The following is a 20,357-nucleotide window of genomic DNA, read 5'->3' as shown; positions in this document are numbered from 1 at the left end:
GCCAAACTTCAATTCCGGTCAAGGGCATGTACCCTGGTTGCGGGCACATCCCCAGTGGGGGGCGTGCAGGAGGCAGCTGATCGATCTCTCTCATCGATGTTTCTAACTCTCTATCCCTCTCCCTTCTTCTCTGTAAAAAGTCAATAAAATATATTTTAAAAAAGAAAAGAAAAAGAAAATAGGTACTCCAACAGACACTTGTGCACACGTGTTCATAAACCCCACTTTTATGGCCCTGGTCAATCTTATTTGTGCTGAAACTTCCACTAACCAGCCATCACCAACTTACCATTACTACGTAGGGCAGCTCCAAATGATCACAGTGTTTTATGTCCCTACGAGATACCTGTGAATCCTTCTAAAAAAGCAGCGTATTCCCAGAGGAGTGTGTATCATGTGTGAATGTCATGAAAGAAAATTTTAGAACCACTGCTCCAGACAGTTGGGAGATTTAAAGAGTTATAGATCCCACTCGCAATGCTCGGCCGCGCAGGAATCATAACAATCATGCTAATTATTCCCGCAAACCCCGTGGGAGGTCAGGCGGACTGTGCTTACACCGGGGAAGGAAGCCAGGGATTCCCTCCCAGCAGCTGCCTCCACAGCAGTGACCTTCCTCGCCTCCTTGCCTCTCCAGAGCACATCTTTTGTGAAGGAACCCGCAGCCTCCTCCAGGTGGCTGTCTGCTTACTTAAGGGAACTGGGGGCCCAAAAGGCTGTGAGTCGATGATGAAACGGGAGTCGTGTTAATTCCACGTTAATGACAGCAGAGCAATTTTCTTACAGGAAATAACGAGTTACCTTAATCATTTTAAGTAGTTATTAGCCGCAGCCTGAAAAGGATGGTTATGCTTATCACAATACACGCACAAAGGAAATGAAGACATGAATAACGGGACCTTAAGCAGATTTCTGGCGTCTTCCTTCTGGGGAGTATTAAATGGTATTAATCTTTTTAACCGACTTCAATCCTGAGACCAGAGCCATGTGAGAAAATGTTAAGTGAACTGCTGGAAATAGAGGTGGTCCCGCCAGATTTATTGGGGCAATTTACCAACAGCAGAAGTGTGCCCCACCGCTGTGAGGAAGGCCATAGAGAAGGAAGAATGACAGGGAGATGTATGGATTAATTAATAAAATGCAGATAATAGCATCTTTCCCAATATTAACACTTCTTCAGAGGCTGCTCTATCTCTGTCCCTGGGAAAGAAAAAAAAAAAAAGCTACAATTATACTGTTTGTTGTTTCATCCCACACCACCCCTCCCCCAGATAACGATCAGAGTTTGGAAAATGAATAAAACTCAGGCAACTTCTCCGGACTACAGCCACACAGTAGTAAAGAAACTACAACAGAAGAAGAAAAGTGCTTGTTACAAGGGTTTTCCAGGCATGTCGAGTCATTTCTTTCCTGAGTAAGAGGACACTTTTTCCTCCCTGTGATCAATTCTGCAAAGTCATCCATATCCACAAAGGGCAGTTAGTGCCTATGATGTGACAGAGGCGAGGCTAGACCCTAGGAAACAATTTCTCTAAGCCACAGTCCTGCCTTCCAGCCGCTCTCATTCTAGGCGGAGGTGCTCCTGTGAGCAATAATTGTAACGTGGAGCCGTAAAGACCTTCATAGAGGTATGTTGTAGCTATGATGGTGGCGCACAGGAACACATGAGCGCTTCCACCTGGTGGGTAAAGACTAAGTAGGGTTTTGAAGGATGAGTAGGAGTTTGCCTGTTGGACACAGGGGTAAAGGACATTTCAGGTAGAGGGAAAGGCATATTCAAAGGTACATATGTGCAAACAGTCAGGTCTGTACAAGAAGTAGCAGTGACTTGGCATGGCTGCATATGTGGTTTGATGGGAAAGTGAAAGGAGGAGGGGGAGATCATGAAGGGCTCTCAGGTGATAAGAAAGAGCCGGGACGTTTCCCGAAGGAGAGTGGGGTGCCACAGGAGTGTTCCCTAAGCAGGGGAGTGAAATGTTTAAACTGCTAACCTAAAAATGAAAGGTCTTTCGAAGTGAGCGGCAACAAGCATTTATTGAGATCAATAAGAATAGCTATTCTGGAGTCATTAATTCAGGCAGAAGTCCAAATAACATTTCTATTAGGAGACCAAAAGCAATGGATATTTCTGATAAGGGGAAGGGGAACAATTACATCAATAGAAGAAAGGTATTTTTAGTGGAGCAGATAACATAACATAGTGATGTTAATTCTCACCAATGCTTTTAAGTTTCAGTCCCGTAGCCATATCTGATTTCTTGTTATCTTTGCACACAGTTATTTGGGGAACAAGGTTGCTTAGGCTATTTTGCCCTGTTCTTGACATTCCAAGATTTGAGGTGTATGGCATACCAGGCAGCTCCTTGGCATGGCAGCTCTGGCTCCATTTTAAAGTATCTCTGTTAACCTTATGGTTTACAAAGCTTGGAGTCATCACACAGACCGATGTGTGGAGGCTGGGCTGGCGGGACAGGAGGCTGGAAGCAGCAGGGCCAGTTAAAAAGCTGTGACATAATCCAGGTAAGATTAAGCAAGGCCCTGAACTAAAGTCGTGGCTCTGGGAATGAAGAGGGAGGGGACAGTTGCTGGAACCGTCAGAAAGATGACTGAAATCCACAGGGCTTAATGGCTGATGGGATCCCAGGAATAAAGGAGACAAGAGTCTTCCTAGGTGCCCATGCTTACAAATGCAGTGCCGGGCGGATGATGACATGGTTGGAGGGGATGCCAGAGGACCAGCTCTGAGGGAAGTTAAGGTGGTGGGATCACAAGTGTGGCTTGGGATAGGCTGAGATTTGAAGCGTAAAATTCCCTGTGAGGGCTCGTCTCCCTTGCCTAGACACAGCGATTGGCCACAGACAGTGGGGCAGCTGCGTGGCATTGCCTCGGGTCAGCGCTGTACCTCTGCCATCTGGGACTTCTGAGACCTGCTCTCCAAATGCCAAAGAAGGTGAATGAGCACAAGAGGCTCCGAGGCTGGGACTCAGAGGCTGCGTTTGTTCCTCGCTGCTCTTCCCTCCTCTCCATGTGGGGACCTAGAAAGCCAAGAATGGCCCTTTCGGGCACCCATCCAATTCCACGGGCCTTAAGGCCATGACCTGCTCAACTCAGAATGAGCAGCAAGAGAGGTGTGTGTTTTGTGTCCGCCCAAGATGGAATTAAAGAGTCTCTGTCTCTGGGACAGGCATGGGACATGCCTCCGGACAACTGAGGTGGTTGGAGTCCCCCCACCCACTCCCCAGGCCCCTCACCTGCAGAGTTCACGGAACTCTCCCCTCCTCCACCCCCTGAAAAGAGCCAGCCCTTGGGAACTCACTTTAGCTATTGAGGGACAAGGTGGGAGGGCAAGGCGTCTGGCCTGGTGGAATTCATTTCTGTTCATTTCAGCTCCACTGGGCAGAGCTGGGCCAATAGCTCTGATGTGGGAATCGGGACATGAGCTTTATCTGGTTTCCTGCAGGATATCTGGGGTCCACTTTCATTTTGGCTTCTCGTCAAGAGCCAGGTTCTGGAATTGGGCTCTTGGGTTCAAATTCTAGCTGTTCAGCTCATTAGCAGAGAGAGAGATTGGGCAAGCTACTTCACTTATTTAAGCCTTGCTTCCCCAGGCCTCTAGAAAGGGGGACGATGAAAACGTTGTCACCTGACTTCATAGGGCATCCATTGGGGGGATCAAAGAAGATAATGCTTATAAAACACAAAGAAGATAATTGCACGGCATGTAGTAAGAAACCAATAAATGTTAGCTCTGTTACCATAGTGAGGGCACCGGTCCCCCAACCCAGGTGGTAGTTACCCCTGTAGGTAAAAACATTGTAAAACAACGACTTAAACAATGGGCTGCTAATGGACTGTACAGCTCCCACACGCCATGATCCCACAAACACTAGGCATCGAGCCATCTCCTTCGCGTTGGTGGTGATGGTGTTGGTCGCGTGTGTGTCTAAGTGTATGTGTGTTTGGGGGAAGAGGTAATAAAAGTGGGGTAGAGGGGCAAACTAAGATTCTTGACTTCCTAGTACATATCTGGCCTGTGCCTATGTATTTTACATGCATTAATTTATATATTCCTTTGCTAATAAACTGAACAAGTGGAAAAATAAGGAAGCCCATTCACTGGCACTCATCATCTCTTCCTGCTTCTTCCATGTGGTGTCTTTGTGGCTCCCTCTCTCCCCTGGGGCATGTAGGAACCCTGAACCAGATCCCATTGTCCTCTGGCATTGACCTCTGGCTTCAGTTTGACTGGCAATAATAGGCCAGAACCGATGTGGCCATTCCTGGGTCATTCAGATTAGTTCTTGACATATTACTTTTGTTCTTTTCCACATAAGTATTAGGGCCTTTCTTGTCTTTTTTTTTTTTTTTTTTTTTTTTGCCCTTTAGTTTCCAATAGTTGGGTGACCTGTATCTAATTTCTTGGAATAAGCTAATACTTTTCTATGTTTGCCAAAAGTTGTTTTGCACTCTGTTCATCTTTTATAATCTTCCTGAAGACTTTTTCTGATTTTTTTTTTTTTTGGAAGCCTGTTTGAGGGTCCCCCATTCCCTGTATTCTGGATTGATATGTCGTTTTTTATTTTCTTTTTTTTAAAGAAACAAAATAACTAAATAATATGTAGTGCCTTTTATAATAAAATTTATAGGCAGATATTCAAGTATTTGTTAAACACCATAACATGAGATACGTTATTGAATTTGAGTGATCTGGTCCCAGGGTTTGCAATCACTGAGAACCTGGGCAGTTACAGGAAGGGCAATACTAAGAGGAAGTTGGCAGGCAGCTGGCATTGTGATTCCTGGAAGAGTCAGACATCACAGTGAGCAAATGTGCTCTGGTAAAGAGTCTCCAGCAACGGTTCTCAACCTGTGGGTCGCGAACAATGGAAATACATCCTGCATATCAGATATTTACATTATGATTCATAACAGTAGCAAAATTACAGTTATGAAGTAGCAACAAAAATAATTTTATGGTTGGGGGTCACCACAACATGAGGAACTGTATTAAAGGGTCACGGCATTAGGAAGGTTGAGAACCACTGCTCTAAGATCTTCCCTCTTTTCATCACCTCATGCCCAGTACAGTGCCTGGAGCATGGGAGGCACAAATAAGTGCTTATTGAAAGAATAAATGAATGAAGACATGGGAGTCGAGTCTCAGGTTTGGAATATTTGTTTTGTTTGGGTTTGATTTGGTTTGGCCTAAACACTGTCAAATGGAGAAAACAGAGGTCACAAACTGGCAGCCAGGATGCCCATACGCTAAGCTACACACATGTATTCTTTGGCCTTGATCCCTGCCTAGCCACCTTCTCTCATCTACACAACCTGCCCAGCCCCTGTTGTCATTCCATTTGCAACCCCAGGCTTAAACATCCTGTCCACTGAAACTTTCATTTAAATATTTGGTTTCAATTCAAGGCAATTCAAGTGACTTTGATGGAAACTCAGGAGACAATACCTTATATACCCCACACCAGTGTGTGTTTATTTTTTAGAAGAATCACAAAACCCTGCCCTTCAAATCTCATGTTTTCCAGATGAAGACTTCTAGGTCTGAAAGGGAGTAGGGAGAGCCTCACTCAACTATCCAGGCAGAACTGTCCCTTAAAATCCAGTCTCTTTGACTGACAGCTTGGTGCTCTTTCTACTCCTCTTCCCCAGAGTCAATCCACCATGGATGGTGTTTGTGTATATTTAATGGCTTTGAAAGTATGTATTTCTAGTCATTAACTATCACACTTTAGGCAATTAATGTGTGCAGAATCAAGCCTGGTTCTATAAACGTTTTATCCAAATTGCTCTGCAGCTTGATTTACAAGAGGACAGAAAGCCCTCATCTCTTACCTAATAGATGCTGTGTTTATATTTCCATTAATATGACAGTTTGAAGGGTACTCGTCAAGAGTGACCCTTCTGAATTAGCAACCACTGAATATGGGGCTTTAGCGACTGAATATGGGGTGTGTGAGGATTTAATCTTTCCTTCCTCCATGGTGGGTGTTGATGGCCTCTGCAGAAAGCAGACATGATGGAATAATACATTCTAAAAGTCATAATAGAGTTTCTTGCTTATAGATTTGGAGTCTAAGAAAAATGAGGGTTGTTACTCTTGGTCCAGTGGTTCCTCTGTTCTGGTCTGAGAACCTGCAGTGACAGGTTCTGCCTCTGGGATTTGCCTAATTTAACCTCTGTTATTCCCTCCAAAGGGGTCTCACTATTCTTCAGATGAGTTTTTTTTCTTCTAAAGAGATCACCCAAGCAGCCCCCCCACCCCAAGTAGCTACTCCCACCAGAATACCTGTAGGAATTATTTGTTGGAGTTCCCAAAAAACTGAGTATTGAGTATGCCAATTTTAAGTTAAAAAAGAAGAAGAAGAAGAAGAAGAAGAAGAAGAAGAAGAAGAAGAAGAAGAAGAAGAAGAAGAAGAAGAAGAAGAAAATATATTTTTTATTATACATATATAGCATTACAGTTTATAAAGAGTTTTATGCATGCCTTAGTTCATTCAAATATTTAAGTACTTGGAATATGCCAGGCATTGAGCTGCATGGTGAAAATATAACCCGATGTATATCCACTATCTTTTCAAATCCTTCCCAAAGCCTAGAAGGTACAAGTGGTTGGCCTCATGTTTCAGATCAGGAAACTGAAAGATGCTAGGTGATTACCTAAGTTCACTAAAGAAACAAGGATCAGGGCTTGGACTCAATACTAGAACTTGAGTTTCTAAGACCTTCAAACAATTCAGTACCACACAGCTGCTTCTTCTTAAAAGAGGAGTTGGGTTTCTACTCTGTTTCTCTGATTTGAGCTTAGCTAATCCCGGGATCGACTATGCAATGTAGCAAAGAAAAGCTTTCTCAGTCGGCCTTTGACTTTCACTGACTGCAGGGTACCTATTAATGGCCACTGCCCTTGGATATTTGACAAGTCACATATCTCTTCAGTTTATTTACAAATGACTGTAAGGGGATAAAAACCTACGTGGTCCCCTGAAATGTCATTCATGTTGCACTCTGAGATCCACACTGCACTGTGGGTGCCAGCCTCTAGCGATGGAGAATGAAGTGTTCAGGACCTTTCTCAGCCTCTCATGGACATGCTTGGGTCCAGATTATCACCTGATCCTTTGGAGGCTATTTTCCTTGTTCATGGCATAGATCAGACCTCAGGCACAGACATCCCAAGTGTCATATTGAAGCACTGGATTTTTTCCTTCTAAGTACAATTCAAAACGGAAGTCATTTAAACCTGAATCGTAAAACAGAAGTAACTTACTAGCAGTTTCCAATGAGTCTAAGAGATGCAAGAGGTAGCCATCACCTCAGTGAAGTCAGATGTGAAAGCCGTGTTCTCCGGCGGAAGTAAGAAGTAATTCCACTGAAATGGGCATGGATTGGGTATAGATGTAACTTAAGTATGGGTGTTCCCTTCGGAGAAGTTAATGGTTCTTTTTCCCCACTTCTTTCAACTAAATCACAGTGGAAGATTTTTTTTCAATGTTGACTTACTCTTGATTCCTGATATGAACTCTACTTGATTGTAATAAAATAATAAAAACAAAAATATATACAACAATAAATAATAAAGTAATAAAAAATAACTTTTAACAACAATCGTGTTATTTTTCATTAGCTCAATTCATTTGGGCTTCTTGGATATACGATTTAAGAGGCATTGGCCTAGCTGCCCCTTAAAAGTCTTCTGGAACATACTAATAAATCCATCGTGACCAAACTTCTTTGTGGGTAGTAGAAGTAGGGAAAAGATTCTTGCCTTAACCAAAGGCACGGTATTGCATTACATCTCTGCAATGATCTAGAACAAAGTGAGCCTTCCTTAATACTACTTACATGGTCTCTGAAATACTTATTCAAAGAGCATTTAACAAAAGTGACCTGAACACAGCAGAACAGTGGTTTTCACCCAGAGGGGCGATCATGAGACGAGTATAGACAGTGCACAGGTCATTTGAGACCATGTGTTCTGTATATCTCCTGTTTCCGTAGCATGAACTACAGAGAGAAAAGACCGGAAAAATATCCTTGGCCATCCAGACAATAAGATAACGTAAGATACAACAGTGAGTGGTAAACTGACCCTGTCCTCAAGAAATACGATCAGGAAGTGCTTCCGCCTGGCTCTGCTGTTACCCTGGGAACAGAACAAGCTGCTCATCCTCTCATTTCCTTTATCTGAGCCCCAGCAGCCAGACATCCCTAATAGTAATAATCACCACGGCCACTTAACGAGTGCTTGCTCTGTGCCAGGCACTGCGTCCGAATCCTGCTTCATCTTATTTATGCACTTCAGCTCATTTCTATGTCTTAGCTCTTTTAATCACTCCAGCAAGGCTGTGATGATTATGTCAGAGTCACAATTCTGCATGTGAAGAAATCGAGGCTCTAAGAGACTCAATAACCCAGGACATTTGGCTGCAGAGCCAGTGAAGGATCTCCATTCGTGCCCTTCACAGGGAGGAGTTTGAGGTCATGGGCGTGTGGGGAGGAAGTGGGTGAATGCGGAGAAAGAAGGCAGGAGCAATGACGTCTGGGTTGCAGGATGCCAGTGAGGCAGAGAGTTAATTAAAGTCGCCAGGGTTCAAAAAGTGCCCACAGATTCCCAGCCGTCATAGCTCAATGGTTGAGCATCAACTCATGAGCCAGGAGGTCACAGTTGGATCCCCAGTCAGGGCACATGCCTGGGTTGCAGGTTAGGTCACCAGTAGGGGCAAGCAGGTAGCAGCTGATGGATGATTCTCACTCATCATTGCTGTTTCTATCTCTCTCTCCCTCTCCCTTCCTCTCTCTGAAATTAATAAAAACATATTTAAATATATATTTTTATTTTTTTTAAGTGTGCACAGAGCTCCCCTTTAAATCCTGGCAGTTAGCAGCCACTGCTCAGAAGTCACACCTGAGATAATCAAACCTCACTGCAGGAGGCATGTCCTGCTCTGGTTTTCAGCAGGATCATAGGAGGAAAGTTAGACTTCTAGAAGCATCTATTTCAAAATGTTCCAGAAAAAAAGAAAAACACATCTGGGGACATCCTTACTCAGTAGTTCTTGATAAAGGTGTGAGAAATATGTTTCCTTAGAGGAGAGAACTCTCTAGAAGATTCTTGGCCTATGGTTTGTTTTATGAAAATTTTTCAAGTCCAGAAATGGGTAAGGAGGAAATGCATTCAATCTTTACACCATAGAAGGAAATATAAGGAACATTTGGTGTCTGCCTTTTATATGTGTGGTCATGTCACCCCATCTATTGCACTTGCTTGATTGTACCCTGCGTAGTTCCTGGAAGACTGTGTGATGGATCATCTCATTTCATCCCCAGATGATCCTTAGATTCATCCCCACTTTACAGATGAAGAGACTGAGGCACAGAGGGGCTAAGCAGCTAGCCTGAGGTTAGTTAGAAGAGACTAGGCTCAGAGCCTTGCCTTTTCCAGCGTCATCCTGCACCTAAACTCATCACTCCACACATGTACAAACCACCGTGCACCCCCGTGAAAAGCACCATGCATTAAAATCCAAGTTTCATCTTCTGTGGGGGCTGCGGGGGGGGATACCATATTTCACTCTGGTTTTCTAGGTTGCTGTGATAGCTGGACCACATTTGGGGGTCTTCAGTCAATGCAATATAGGCACTTCTTTATTTTAAACCACAATTGCATTCCATGTCTTAAAATGCAGGAACTCATCAGTCACCAGGCAGACCAGTGATAATTGCCAAACCTTAGCCTGACAACGTGGCGGTTAGTACATGTCAAACCGAGTTCTTCTCTGCAGAACTCTCTGTGTGCTCTTGCTCTTAAAGACAAACTTGTTAATGACTTTCTATAAATAAGTTCTAGCTTATAATTATTGTTCCAGCAACAGCTGCTGAAATGTGACCTCCCCTCAAATGTAAAACACCTTTTCTTTTCTCTTTACTTTCTTGTGGAAAGAAAACGTTTGTACAGGAAAGCAAAGTGGGTCAGGCTCCCTGTTTGGCTGTGTGACCTGGTAGAGTTGCTTAGACTCTCTGTGCCTTCCTTTTGCCCTTTGCCTATTGCAGGGACAAATGGGGTAATATGGGTGAGCTCCTCAAGGACATGGACTATGCAGCATTTGTCTCTGGGCTCCTGGAGTCTGGCACATGATGGGCATTTGGGACTTGTGCATTGACTGGAAATAAACTCACTTGAGTTGACTATGCCTTGCAAGGTTTAAAGGGCTGTAGAAATGTGAAATTGTAATCACTATCATTTAAACGAAAGAAGAGGTTAATACCTAGATCCTTTCAACATGTGCTTCTTCCTATCACTTTAGAAGACATTCTAGAAAATGAATGGCCCTGAAGTTTTTTATTCATCTCTCAAATTTAAACTAGCAGTGTTGGCTAACTACGGACTGCCACCTGTTTTTGTAAATAAAGTTTTATTGGAACCCAGCCACACCCATTCTTTCATATTTTGTCTATGGCTGCTTTCATACACAAGCAGAATTGAAGAGGTGTGACAGAGACCATACAGATAGCCCACAAGGCTGAAAATATGGGGTGTCCAAAAAAATGTATACACACTTTAACAGCTGATAATCTACTTAATTGTCACTCCTTGTCAGATTTAGCTGATTTGAAATAATGGGTGAAGCCAGACTACGCTTGGAACAAAGAAAATTTATCCTAAAGTGCCACTGGACTTTTTTTATGAGGATACATAAAAGATAAAGTTTACGGTACAAAACTGGCAACAGTAGATGAACTGAAGGCACACAAATACTGAACGAAATGATTTTTGATGTTTGCAATTCCATTGCTTCACGTTATTATGGTAGCAGTGCCTGGACCAGAACAGTTATCAGTTTGAAAACAAGTGTTGACAAAAAGAATTATTCGTTTCTGTAGATTCTTTTAAATTTTGAAAATGAACTACATGTTAGCAAACACTGACTTTATAATAATTCAAAGTGTGCATACTTTGGAGGGGAGGGTACACCCTGTATGTACTATCAGAGTCTTCACAGAAAAGCTTGCTGCCTTGTGAATTATAAGGATGTGTTTCTCTCTACAAGCTCTAACCTCATCCAGTGCCTAGAATGCACATGTCTGAACAGGACAAGGCAACAGCTACAGGCAGTGTGGTTGCCCCGACAAAGACCTGGGGAGATAGGTGGAGGGGAGGCAGCACCTTCTCACAGTGACGCCCAGCTAGTGATGCTTGAACTGGTGCAAGTCCTCAAGCATCTTTCCGTCTTGCCTTTGATGCCAAAGTTGTATTCTGACAGGTGGGAACCAGAAGTCTGGCCATGGCCACGCTGCCTTCCGGAGTCTTCTGGATAATTTTGCTTCTTTCCCCCCAATTTGGATGCCTTTTATTTTGTTTTCCAGTCTAATTTTTCTGGCTGTGACTTCTAGGACTTTATCGAATAGAAGTGGCAACAGTGGGTATCCTTGCCTTGTACTGGATCTTAGAGGAAACTTTTTCAGTTCTTCCCCATTGATTATGATGATAGCTGTAGGTTTTTCAGGTATTACCTTTATCGTGTTAAGTTCCTCTGTGCCTTTTTAAAATAGTTTTTATCATAAATAAATAGTGAGTTTTGTCAAATGATTTTTGAGGTTATGTATTTTTTATCATTACTCTGTTAATATGGTGTATCACATTGTTTTGTATATATTGAACCATCCTTGCATCCCAGGAAAAAATCCCACTTGGCCATGGTGTATAATCCTTTTAATGTGCTGTTGAATTTGGTTTGCTAGTATTTTATTGAAGATTGTTGTGTCTGTGTTCATTAGGGATGTTGGCCTATAGTTTTCTTTTCTTGAAGTGTCTTTGTCTGGCTTTGATATCAGGATGATGCTGGCCTCATAAAATGAGTTTGGAAGTGTTCCCTCTTGTTCTATTTTTTTTTTTTTTTGGAAGAGTTTAAGGAGGATTGGTATGAATTCTTCTTTGAATGTTTGGTAAAAGCCACCTATGGAGCTATCTGGTCCAGCTTTTCTTTATTGGAAGTTTTTGTTATGACTACTTCAATCTCCATATTTGTGTTCGTTTGTTCATGATTCTATTTTTTCTTGACTCAGTCTAGGTAGGTTATACATTTCTAGGAATTTACCCAAATATTTTAAGCCCTACAGGTGTATGTATGTGTAATTTAAAAGCACACAAAAATCTAGAAAAATAAATTCTAAACTGTCAAAAGTCATATTGTTTGAGTTAGGATTAGACAAAGGTAGAGGAGGGGGCCTATCACTTTTTTTTCTTCTCTATTTTTTATTTTGTTATAAAAATTATACTTCTGTACTGTTCAAAAATCTATTTTAAAACCACAGCCCTGCCCTAGCCAGTTTGGCTCAGTGGATAGAGTGTCGACCTACAGACCAAAGGGTCCCAAGTTCGATTCTGGTCAAGGGCATGTACGTTGGTTGCAGGCTCTTCCCCGGCCCGGGCCCTGTTTGGGGCTTATGCAGGAGGCAACCAATCGATGTATTTCTCTCACATCAATGTTTCTGTCTTTCCCTCTCTCCTCCACTCTCCCTAAAAAGTCAATGGAAAAATATCCTTGGGTGAGGATTAATTAAAAAATGTTAAAAAAAATAAAACCACAGCCCTAAGATGAGTCCAAGGAGAGATAATCATACCCATTTTTTCAGAGGAAACAAGTGAGTCCCACGGAGGTGGGATATTAGTCATGTGGCTCAAAATTGGGGGGCGGGGAGCAATTCATGTGACTATATATGTATGCTGTGTTACACAATTTTTTAAAGAAGAGGTTTAAAGAAATATTAGGTAACAGAGGGAAACCTGTTTTGCTGGAACACAGTTCCAGAGCTCCTTTTGCCCCCAGACTGCTGTTGCACAAGGTCCCAACATGCACATTGCTGATCTTCTCGGAAGCAGGAAGAAGTTGAGTCCTGCACAGTCAGATGACCTGGGATGGCTGGTGCATTGGGAGCCTAAGCCATCAGCTCTGTCTCCTTCAGGACCTGGCAGCTCCCTGCTCGCCCAGCAGCCTGAGGAGGATTTACTCGCTGCCAGTGGCAGCTGTGGGTGCAGGACGTGGGCCCCTGCAGGGCAGTTCCGCTCCTCATAAGGGAAATTCACTTTATACGCACTTTAGGGGAAATGTCCTGAGATGGAGCCAGAGCCAGATGGGCACTGAGCTGATGGAAGGCATGATTGTTACCAGAAAACATTTGCAAATATGGATGGCTATTTTTGTATGTGTGTGCATATGTGTGTGTGCATGCATTTTACCCACACACCTCTCCTCGAAATCCCTTCAGTTACAACATTGTCTTTCCAGTTGTTCTACAATATACTTTACAGTTTACCCTTATGTTGGGTGGATATGCTGTGCCTCACACATTTTAATGCTACACTGTTGTTCTTATTATTGTTTCTCCCTCCTTCCAGGTGCAGCTCATCCACTATAACCATGAGTTGTATACAAATGTCACAGAAGCTGCAAAGAGCCCAAATGGATTGGTGGTAGTTTCTATATTTATAAAAGTAAGTGTCTTGCATTCCTTTATTCTTCTCCTCTTGCCATTCCCACTGCAATCAGGATATCTTTCCACGGTCCTGCTGGATGTTAGACCTAGCACAGTGGGTGGTGTGTGTGCCCAAGAAAACCTGCAGGGTGGTGATTTGCCATCCACGAGATTTATGAAGAATGAGATCCCTCTCAGCGAGACACATGATGGGTTCCATTTCACAGCACCGGGGCCTGACCTAGAGAACCAAAACAGTGCTGGGTCCAGGTCCCACGTTATGCAGAAAAATCAGAACCAAGTAATAGGAGAGGAAGGGGTAGCTCACTGACACCCCACAGGGTTAAAGCCCTGCCCATCCTTTGGAAAAAGAGGTGCATGTGAGATGTCCCTCCCCTTGGGCGCTGCACTAAACAGCTCCCTCCAGTTTCCCCACTATAGCTCTGGGCATCATCTTCCTCCCTCCCTCCCCCCCTCCCTCCCTCTCCCCCTCCCTCATAAGCATCCCCTGAAGAAAACTAAGCAAAGATCACCAGTGCTGACTTTCTGACACTCTCGGGAGGTGCCACATCCTCCTAGCGGTCAACAACAACAACAAATCTCCTACCAAGCCAGTTCTAATTTGTTAAAAGGTAATTACCATGAACATTTTTGACAGATGGAGAGAGAAAACAGGTATGCAAATTTAAAGGAAGAAAGAAAAAAAAATTGTCTTTTCAGTTGGTGGAAAAAAGCAATGCGTGGCATTTCCAAAAGTTGGCCGTCCCTGGGCCAACCCCTTGGGAAGTTTTGGCCAGATCGTTAGAGGAGGTGCCCCAATCTGAACTGGGAATCTGATGAAGATGATTCAGCGTTTGCTACTCTGGGTTCTGAGCAGAGCTCTGGTGAGGACATAGCATTGCTCAGAAGAATGGGCATGGGGGCGCCCCAGGTACCACTCCCTCGCGCCCCCTGAAAGCATCACCCTCTGCAGCAGGCACTTCACCTGCCTGGTCCTCCTTCTCAAGACCCCTTGCCTCCCCTCCCCATAATTCCTCTCCCTCCCTCCCTGGGTGATTGACAGCAAACTACTCCCTACCCCCTGCTGAAAATCCTTTGGTCCTTCATCCATCTCATGGATGTAAAATGGCCAGCCCCGGGTTTCTTGGGCACACACACCACCCTTTGCGTTATGTCTCAGATCCACCGAGATTACTGATGCAAGTCCTGGCTGCCTCGCTGTGGGGTGTTGGGAGGAACTTGTGTCCCCGACCCTGAGGCCAGTGAAAGAGGGGCACTAGCTCCTGTGTCTGTTCGGGCCAGTTTGGCCCTCACGGTGCTTCCATTCTTCCCCTAAGCAAACCTGAAGCTTTCTGGTTAGACCTCAAAGTAAGCCCAGCACCCCTGTCTTCGTTCATTATCATCAAGTTCCAGATGTTCCATGAGTTATCCCGGCTGGGACTAGTCATTCACTCGCCCCAACGCACGGATCGAGTGTGGGACAGGGGCCAGCCCTGTGCTAGGCGCTCGAAACAGAAATAAAGCCCTCGGTCCTCCTTCTGATCTTTCCGCCCCCCCTTCCCAGCTCCCTGCAGGGTAGGCAGGAAGGAAAATGAGAGGCCCCGCATCTAGGTCAGCTGAGCCCTAGAGATGTCACTGTGCCCAAAAGCTGAGCCGGAGAAGGGTTGGAGTTGTTGGCTAAAAATAAGAGCCTTGTTTATCTGTGGGTTTTACTTATCTCCGTCCCCTCCTCATCCCCCATCCTTCCCGTGACCACAGGGAGCTGAGATTTGGCTGTAATTGCTACTCAATCACACACCATTAACTTCCCACTTAAGCTCACTTATACCAAGTACATATTTTATCCTCTCACCCACGCAGCCAACACACTAGAGCCCACAAATCATCTGTGTGCACTTTGGAAATTTTTCAGTTACTTTTAATCAGCTCTAAAGGGTCCAGTCCCAATGTTAGCACTACCCAGACTCACCAGGTACCAGGAGCCCACGGCGCCTGACTGTGGGCCATGGCACATTCATTTCCCGCCATGACATTACAGTGGGCTCTCCTCCTTCAGAGGGTGCATCCGCCCACACCGGTGGCTTCAGGCTATCTTTTAAATGGCCACAGAGGATGGCAAAGCAGCAGTTGGGTTTGGTCCTAACGCTTCTGGGGTACAGCGGTGTCTAATTTGGGACTTTTCTCTGTTTGTGGGTGGGCTTTTACAAACACCATTGAGCATTGTCGCTCACCAAGCTCCCCTTGGTGTGAGTCTCAACACAACACACCCAGGAACAGTGGGAAATGAGAGACAGATGGCGGGAAAATAAACAGTCTGTGCTATTTCCAAACTACAAATTACCTGTTGTTTATCTAATAATAATAATCACCTGCTGAATTTTTCCAACCCTCAGAATAAAGCAGATTTAAAATGTTGATGTGTCACAACATCCAATTAGTAGCTGAGGCGTAAATTACAGAGCAGAGCTGAGCCAAGCGAGGTAGGAGATAAACTATTAGGATGAACAGTGCACCTCGGAAAAACTGAGTAAAAAGTGGGTACTAAGAAAACAGTGTCCAAATGGTGGTCCCCTGGATCAAGCTCCTTGAACCTTGCTTTTTCTCCCAAAGAAGGAATTTGGAGACCTAAAGGCATGGGAAACTGATCCCTAAACATCTGGTACAAGGTTTGGCCCATAATGGATGCTTGGTAAATTTTTATTGAATATGTGAATGTATAGATGCATAGATGGTTGGATGGATGGATGGATGGATGGATGGATGGATGGATGGATGGATGGATACATAGATGCATGGATGCATGGATGGGTGCATGGATGGATACATGGATGGATGGGTGCCTGGATAGATGGATGAATGGATTATGCATGGATGGATGATTGAATGGCATAGTGTATGATATATTCAACTTATGCAATAAAGAGCAGTTACATAATAAGGTTCTCTATTACTCTTAGAGATTTTCTTTCATCTCCTGACTCCTCTGTTCTGTGTACTCTTTCTCATTCTCTACTGAGATTACTATCTCCTTCCTAACATGTCACTCCCTGCCTCTTGCTTAAAACCCTTTGATGGTTCCCCATCCCTAGTTTAAATTCTCTAACATGATTTTCAAAGCCTGGTATGAGCTAGCCTTTGCCTACTCCTCTAGTCTCACCTCCCATACTCTCAGCTCCATCTACACCAAAGTACATGCTTTAACATGGCTAGTTCTCCCATGTCCATGTATGAACAGGTCCTCTGTAAGTAATGTGTTTCCTTGCCCTTCCTTGTTTCCACAATTAACCACCAAAGCATTTTGTTAATTGCCACCCATCCTTCAAGACTCAGTTCAGGTCTTAGCTCCCCAGATTCCCCAGGTGGGTGATTCTCTCCTAGCACTGTTCATACAATATTATAGCCATATATTTACTTATCTGTCTTCTTTCTCTAGACTGGGGTTTCTGGGAAATAGAGTATATTTTATCTCTGAATTTTCAGCCGTCATAGTGATTGGCATATGGTAGGCACTCAAGAAATGTGAATGAACGAGTGAATTCATGGAAGCAATGTTTATCCTGAGACAGCACTATCCAATCATTAAACTTTTCTTTTCTACCCTAGGTTTCTGATTCATCAAACCCATTTCTTAATCGAATGCTCAACAGAGATACTATCACAAGAATAACATATAAAAGTAAGTTTGGTTCAATTTCTCATCCAACAGCTATTCTATAAAGGTTAGTTCCATCTGAAGACAGAAAGCCAGAATCGATGATCTCCAAGGGCCCTTTTTAGCTTCATGATCCTTGGGTTCTGTAGAAAGCGACTCTGGAGAGTCACAGTTGGCTAAGAAACAGCCCATTTCAAAAAAAAAAAAATTCCCTGGAGTGTCTTTGTCATCCACACCTGTCTAAGGCAATAATGATTATTATGAAGATGGTCATCTAACGTTAACCCATGGATTGGTAATGAACCGGGGCACTTTATTAGCTGACAAACTCCAGCACGGCAGCTAGTCACATTTGGGGCTTTGCCAATTATGTGATGGAAAAAGCATTCACATGGTAGTTTGCATCCAACCTCAGCGCTTACAGAGCCCGACAGTGGGGCCGAGTCTCCCTCTCTGTGTCGCTGGGTCTCCCTTTCAGGTAGAGGCGAGGTGGCCTCTTCCTTCTTCTCATGTATGACCCACTGATCTAGAGGACTCTGTCCAGTTTCCTTGGGTTTCCAGGGTGTTCAGTCCCTAGAACCTTTGTGCAAAAAAGAGAGAACAGTACTGCATTGGAAGGAGAAGAGGGGAATGGTGCTACTGTTGTCCACAGAAATTGCTGGATTTGGGAAAACATATGAAATAGTGCACATCAAGAGATGAAAGAAGTCAGGACAAAAATATATATCTTACCTGAAGCGGGATTAAGTCCTGACTTTGTCCTGAAGCAAGGAGCTTTCTCATTTTGAGTCTGTTTCCTCATCACTAAAGTGAAGAAGTTGAATTTCAGGTGTCTGAGGCTCTTCTGGGATTCTGAATCAAGCAATAGGTAAATAATGATTTTCACAGAAGTTAAAAGCAGCGTGCAAACATTCTAACATGCCGCTTCCCCTTGGACATCACCTAGAAGAATGAATGACTTTGTCTCCATAGCCATCCCCCCCTACCTCATCAGTACCCCGGCGGAGTCCTCTCTAAGCTAAGGAAGGGGATGCTGACTTGTGTGGAAGTAGCACATTTGATAACTGCCCATAAAAGATTTTATTAGTCTTTTAACTTTTTTGATTAAAAAAGCATGAAAATTAAATAAAATGTTTTCCAATAATCTTGAATTTGCAGTTTAGAGACCGTGAAAAGCCGTGAAATCACACATTAAGCCCCAACACACAATCTAACAGATTGCCAGTACAGAATCAATCATTAGTGAGACTTTCCTCCCCGCCCCACCCTGGCACCGGTCGGATTAATTTTGAGCGATGTGGCTGCAGCTGAAGAAGAAAGTATCTATGTGGGTGTGCGCTATGGGACGGTGTATCGATTCTGGTACAAATAGGGACTGGAGAGCCAAGGTGATGGGTCTTGTTGGGACCCATGATGGATGCCTGTTTCGTGGCTGAGGGAGACTTCTGCTTCAGATGAGGCGTCCCTGCTGACTGCCACCCCCATCCGGTCTGCCGGAACTGAGAAGGACACACTTTGGCAATAGCTGACGTGCATAGCGATGTTAAAACCCAAGACCTTGATTCATTTGTTCACTCACTCACTCCGCACATATCTGTGGAGTGGCTCCTGAGTGCCAAGATATAGAGAGATCAATATAAAGGACATGTCTGAAAAAATATATAAAGGACATGTCTGTCCACGAGGTCTTCACTATTTAGTTGGGGAGACAGACTCTCATAGTGTCTGACAAAGATTTGTGTAGCAAGGTCAGTGTTAAAAATATGAAAAGAATGCTTTCAAATCATAGAAGATCTGCGCAGAATTACATGACAAGGTTGCACAAAGCAGGTGCCATTCACATAAGGACTGAATAGATGAATAACTATTTGCTGGGGAAAGAGAAAAGAGAAGGAAAGAGAGGGAGGAAGAGAGAGAGTGGGCGGGGGGAGGGCGGGGGGAGAGAATGGAGGAAGGTGGCACATTCTAAGCCTGAAGAGCAGCATCTGCAGCAAAGAGAGCGTTAAAAGTTCAATGAAGCCCAGCAGGCGTGGCTCAGTGGTTGAGGATGGATCTATGAACCAAGAGGTCATAGATCAATTCCTAGTCAGGGCATATGCCCGGGTTGTGGACTCCATCCCCAATGTGGGGCATGCAGGAGGCAACTGATCAATGATTCTCTCTCTCTCTCTCTCTCTCTCTCTCTCTCTCTCTCTCTCTCTCTCTCCCTCTCCCTTCCTCTCTGAAATCAATAAAAAATGTATATTTTAAAAAGATGATGAAGAGTTCAAAGGGAGGATCTCTGTCCTCATCAGCTCTTCATCTAACAGTTGAACATTGGTGATGATCTGAATTAATGGAGGAATGAAGGCCCCCTGACATAGCAGTGACAGGGAGTGAGTGGCAGGAAGGATGGTTGGGAGCCAGATCTTGAATGGTCTTGATTCCAGGCTGAGGAATGTATGCAGAAGATGTATTTGAAGAAATGCCCTCAGCACCTCTCCAGACTCCCTTCTAGAAATGCAAATAGAAGAGAGCAGGAGCCCCTTCTCCTCTGTCCTTCATAATCTAGCTGTCAGAGCCAAGAAAAAGAAAGGAGAACTAAGGAAGATAAAGAGACCCGTGGGGAGAGGTAACTGCGTCAAGCCCCCCAATCACAGGTATTTGGTGCTCCAACATTCATTGGGGAATAATGGAGGTGTTCCCGGTAGCACATTTATCATGCACCTGAAGGTTGGAACCCCAGGGATAATGATGGCCTGACCCGTGGGAATGGCCTAGACACGCTATGCCCAGAACTCTGGCTTCAGGGATTGATTTGCTCAGCAGGAAAGCGCCAGCACGCTTCCCTCCAGCTAAACTCCCTGAGGCAGCCAGCCTGTGCAGCAAGCAGGGGAGTGTCTGAAACAAGTCATTCACTAGGACACAGCCGGTGGGTGGGAAACACAAGCCTGAAAGTCTCTCCAGAGACTCAGCAGGAGGCAGCAGGTGATGCTGGCGTCAGCCCAGGAATTCCATTCAAGATGGAGACAACGCCACCTGCTCAGGGGCACCTCTCAGAATACTCTGCTTGCAAAGTAACTACAATGCTGATTCTTTCACATTCTATGAAATGCATGGGGGGGTTTCTCTAAATTCCAACTTGGGTTCAGTTTGAAGATCTCTTTGCTTTTTGCATTTGTTTCCACTTGGAAGGGGCATAAGCCAACACAGAACTTGGGGGAACTTTGAAAGT

General features: G+C 44.2%; 1 protein-coding gene across 2 annotated transcripts in view; it reads left to right on the top strand.

The window, feature by feature from the left end:
- The window catches only part of CA10 (carbonic anhydrase 10), a 406,232-nt gene that overhangs the window by 331,157 nt on the left and 54,718 nt on the right, over positions 1–20,357 (top strand). For both annotated transcript variants that reach the window (XM_059669535.1, XM_059669536.1), the window contains exons 5-6: positions 13,415–13,510; positions 17,095–17,167. In XM_059669535.1, the coding sequence (XP_059525518.1) occupies positions 13,415–13,510; positions 17,095–17,167 (169 nt within the window). The remainder of the gene's footprint in view (positions 1–13,414; positions 13,511–17,094; positions 17,168–20,357) is intronic.

The sequence above is a fragment of the Myotis daubentonii genome, chromosome 16 (genome assembly GCF_963259705.1).
Source record: "Myotis daubentonii chromosome 16, mMyoDau2.1, whole genome shotgun sequence".
NCBI lineage: Eukaryota > Metazoa > Chordata > Mammalia > Chiroptera > Vespertilionidae > Myotis > Myotis daubentonii.
This window is presented reverse-complemented; position numbering and strand designations above follow the sequence as displayed.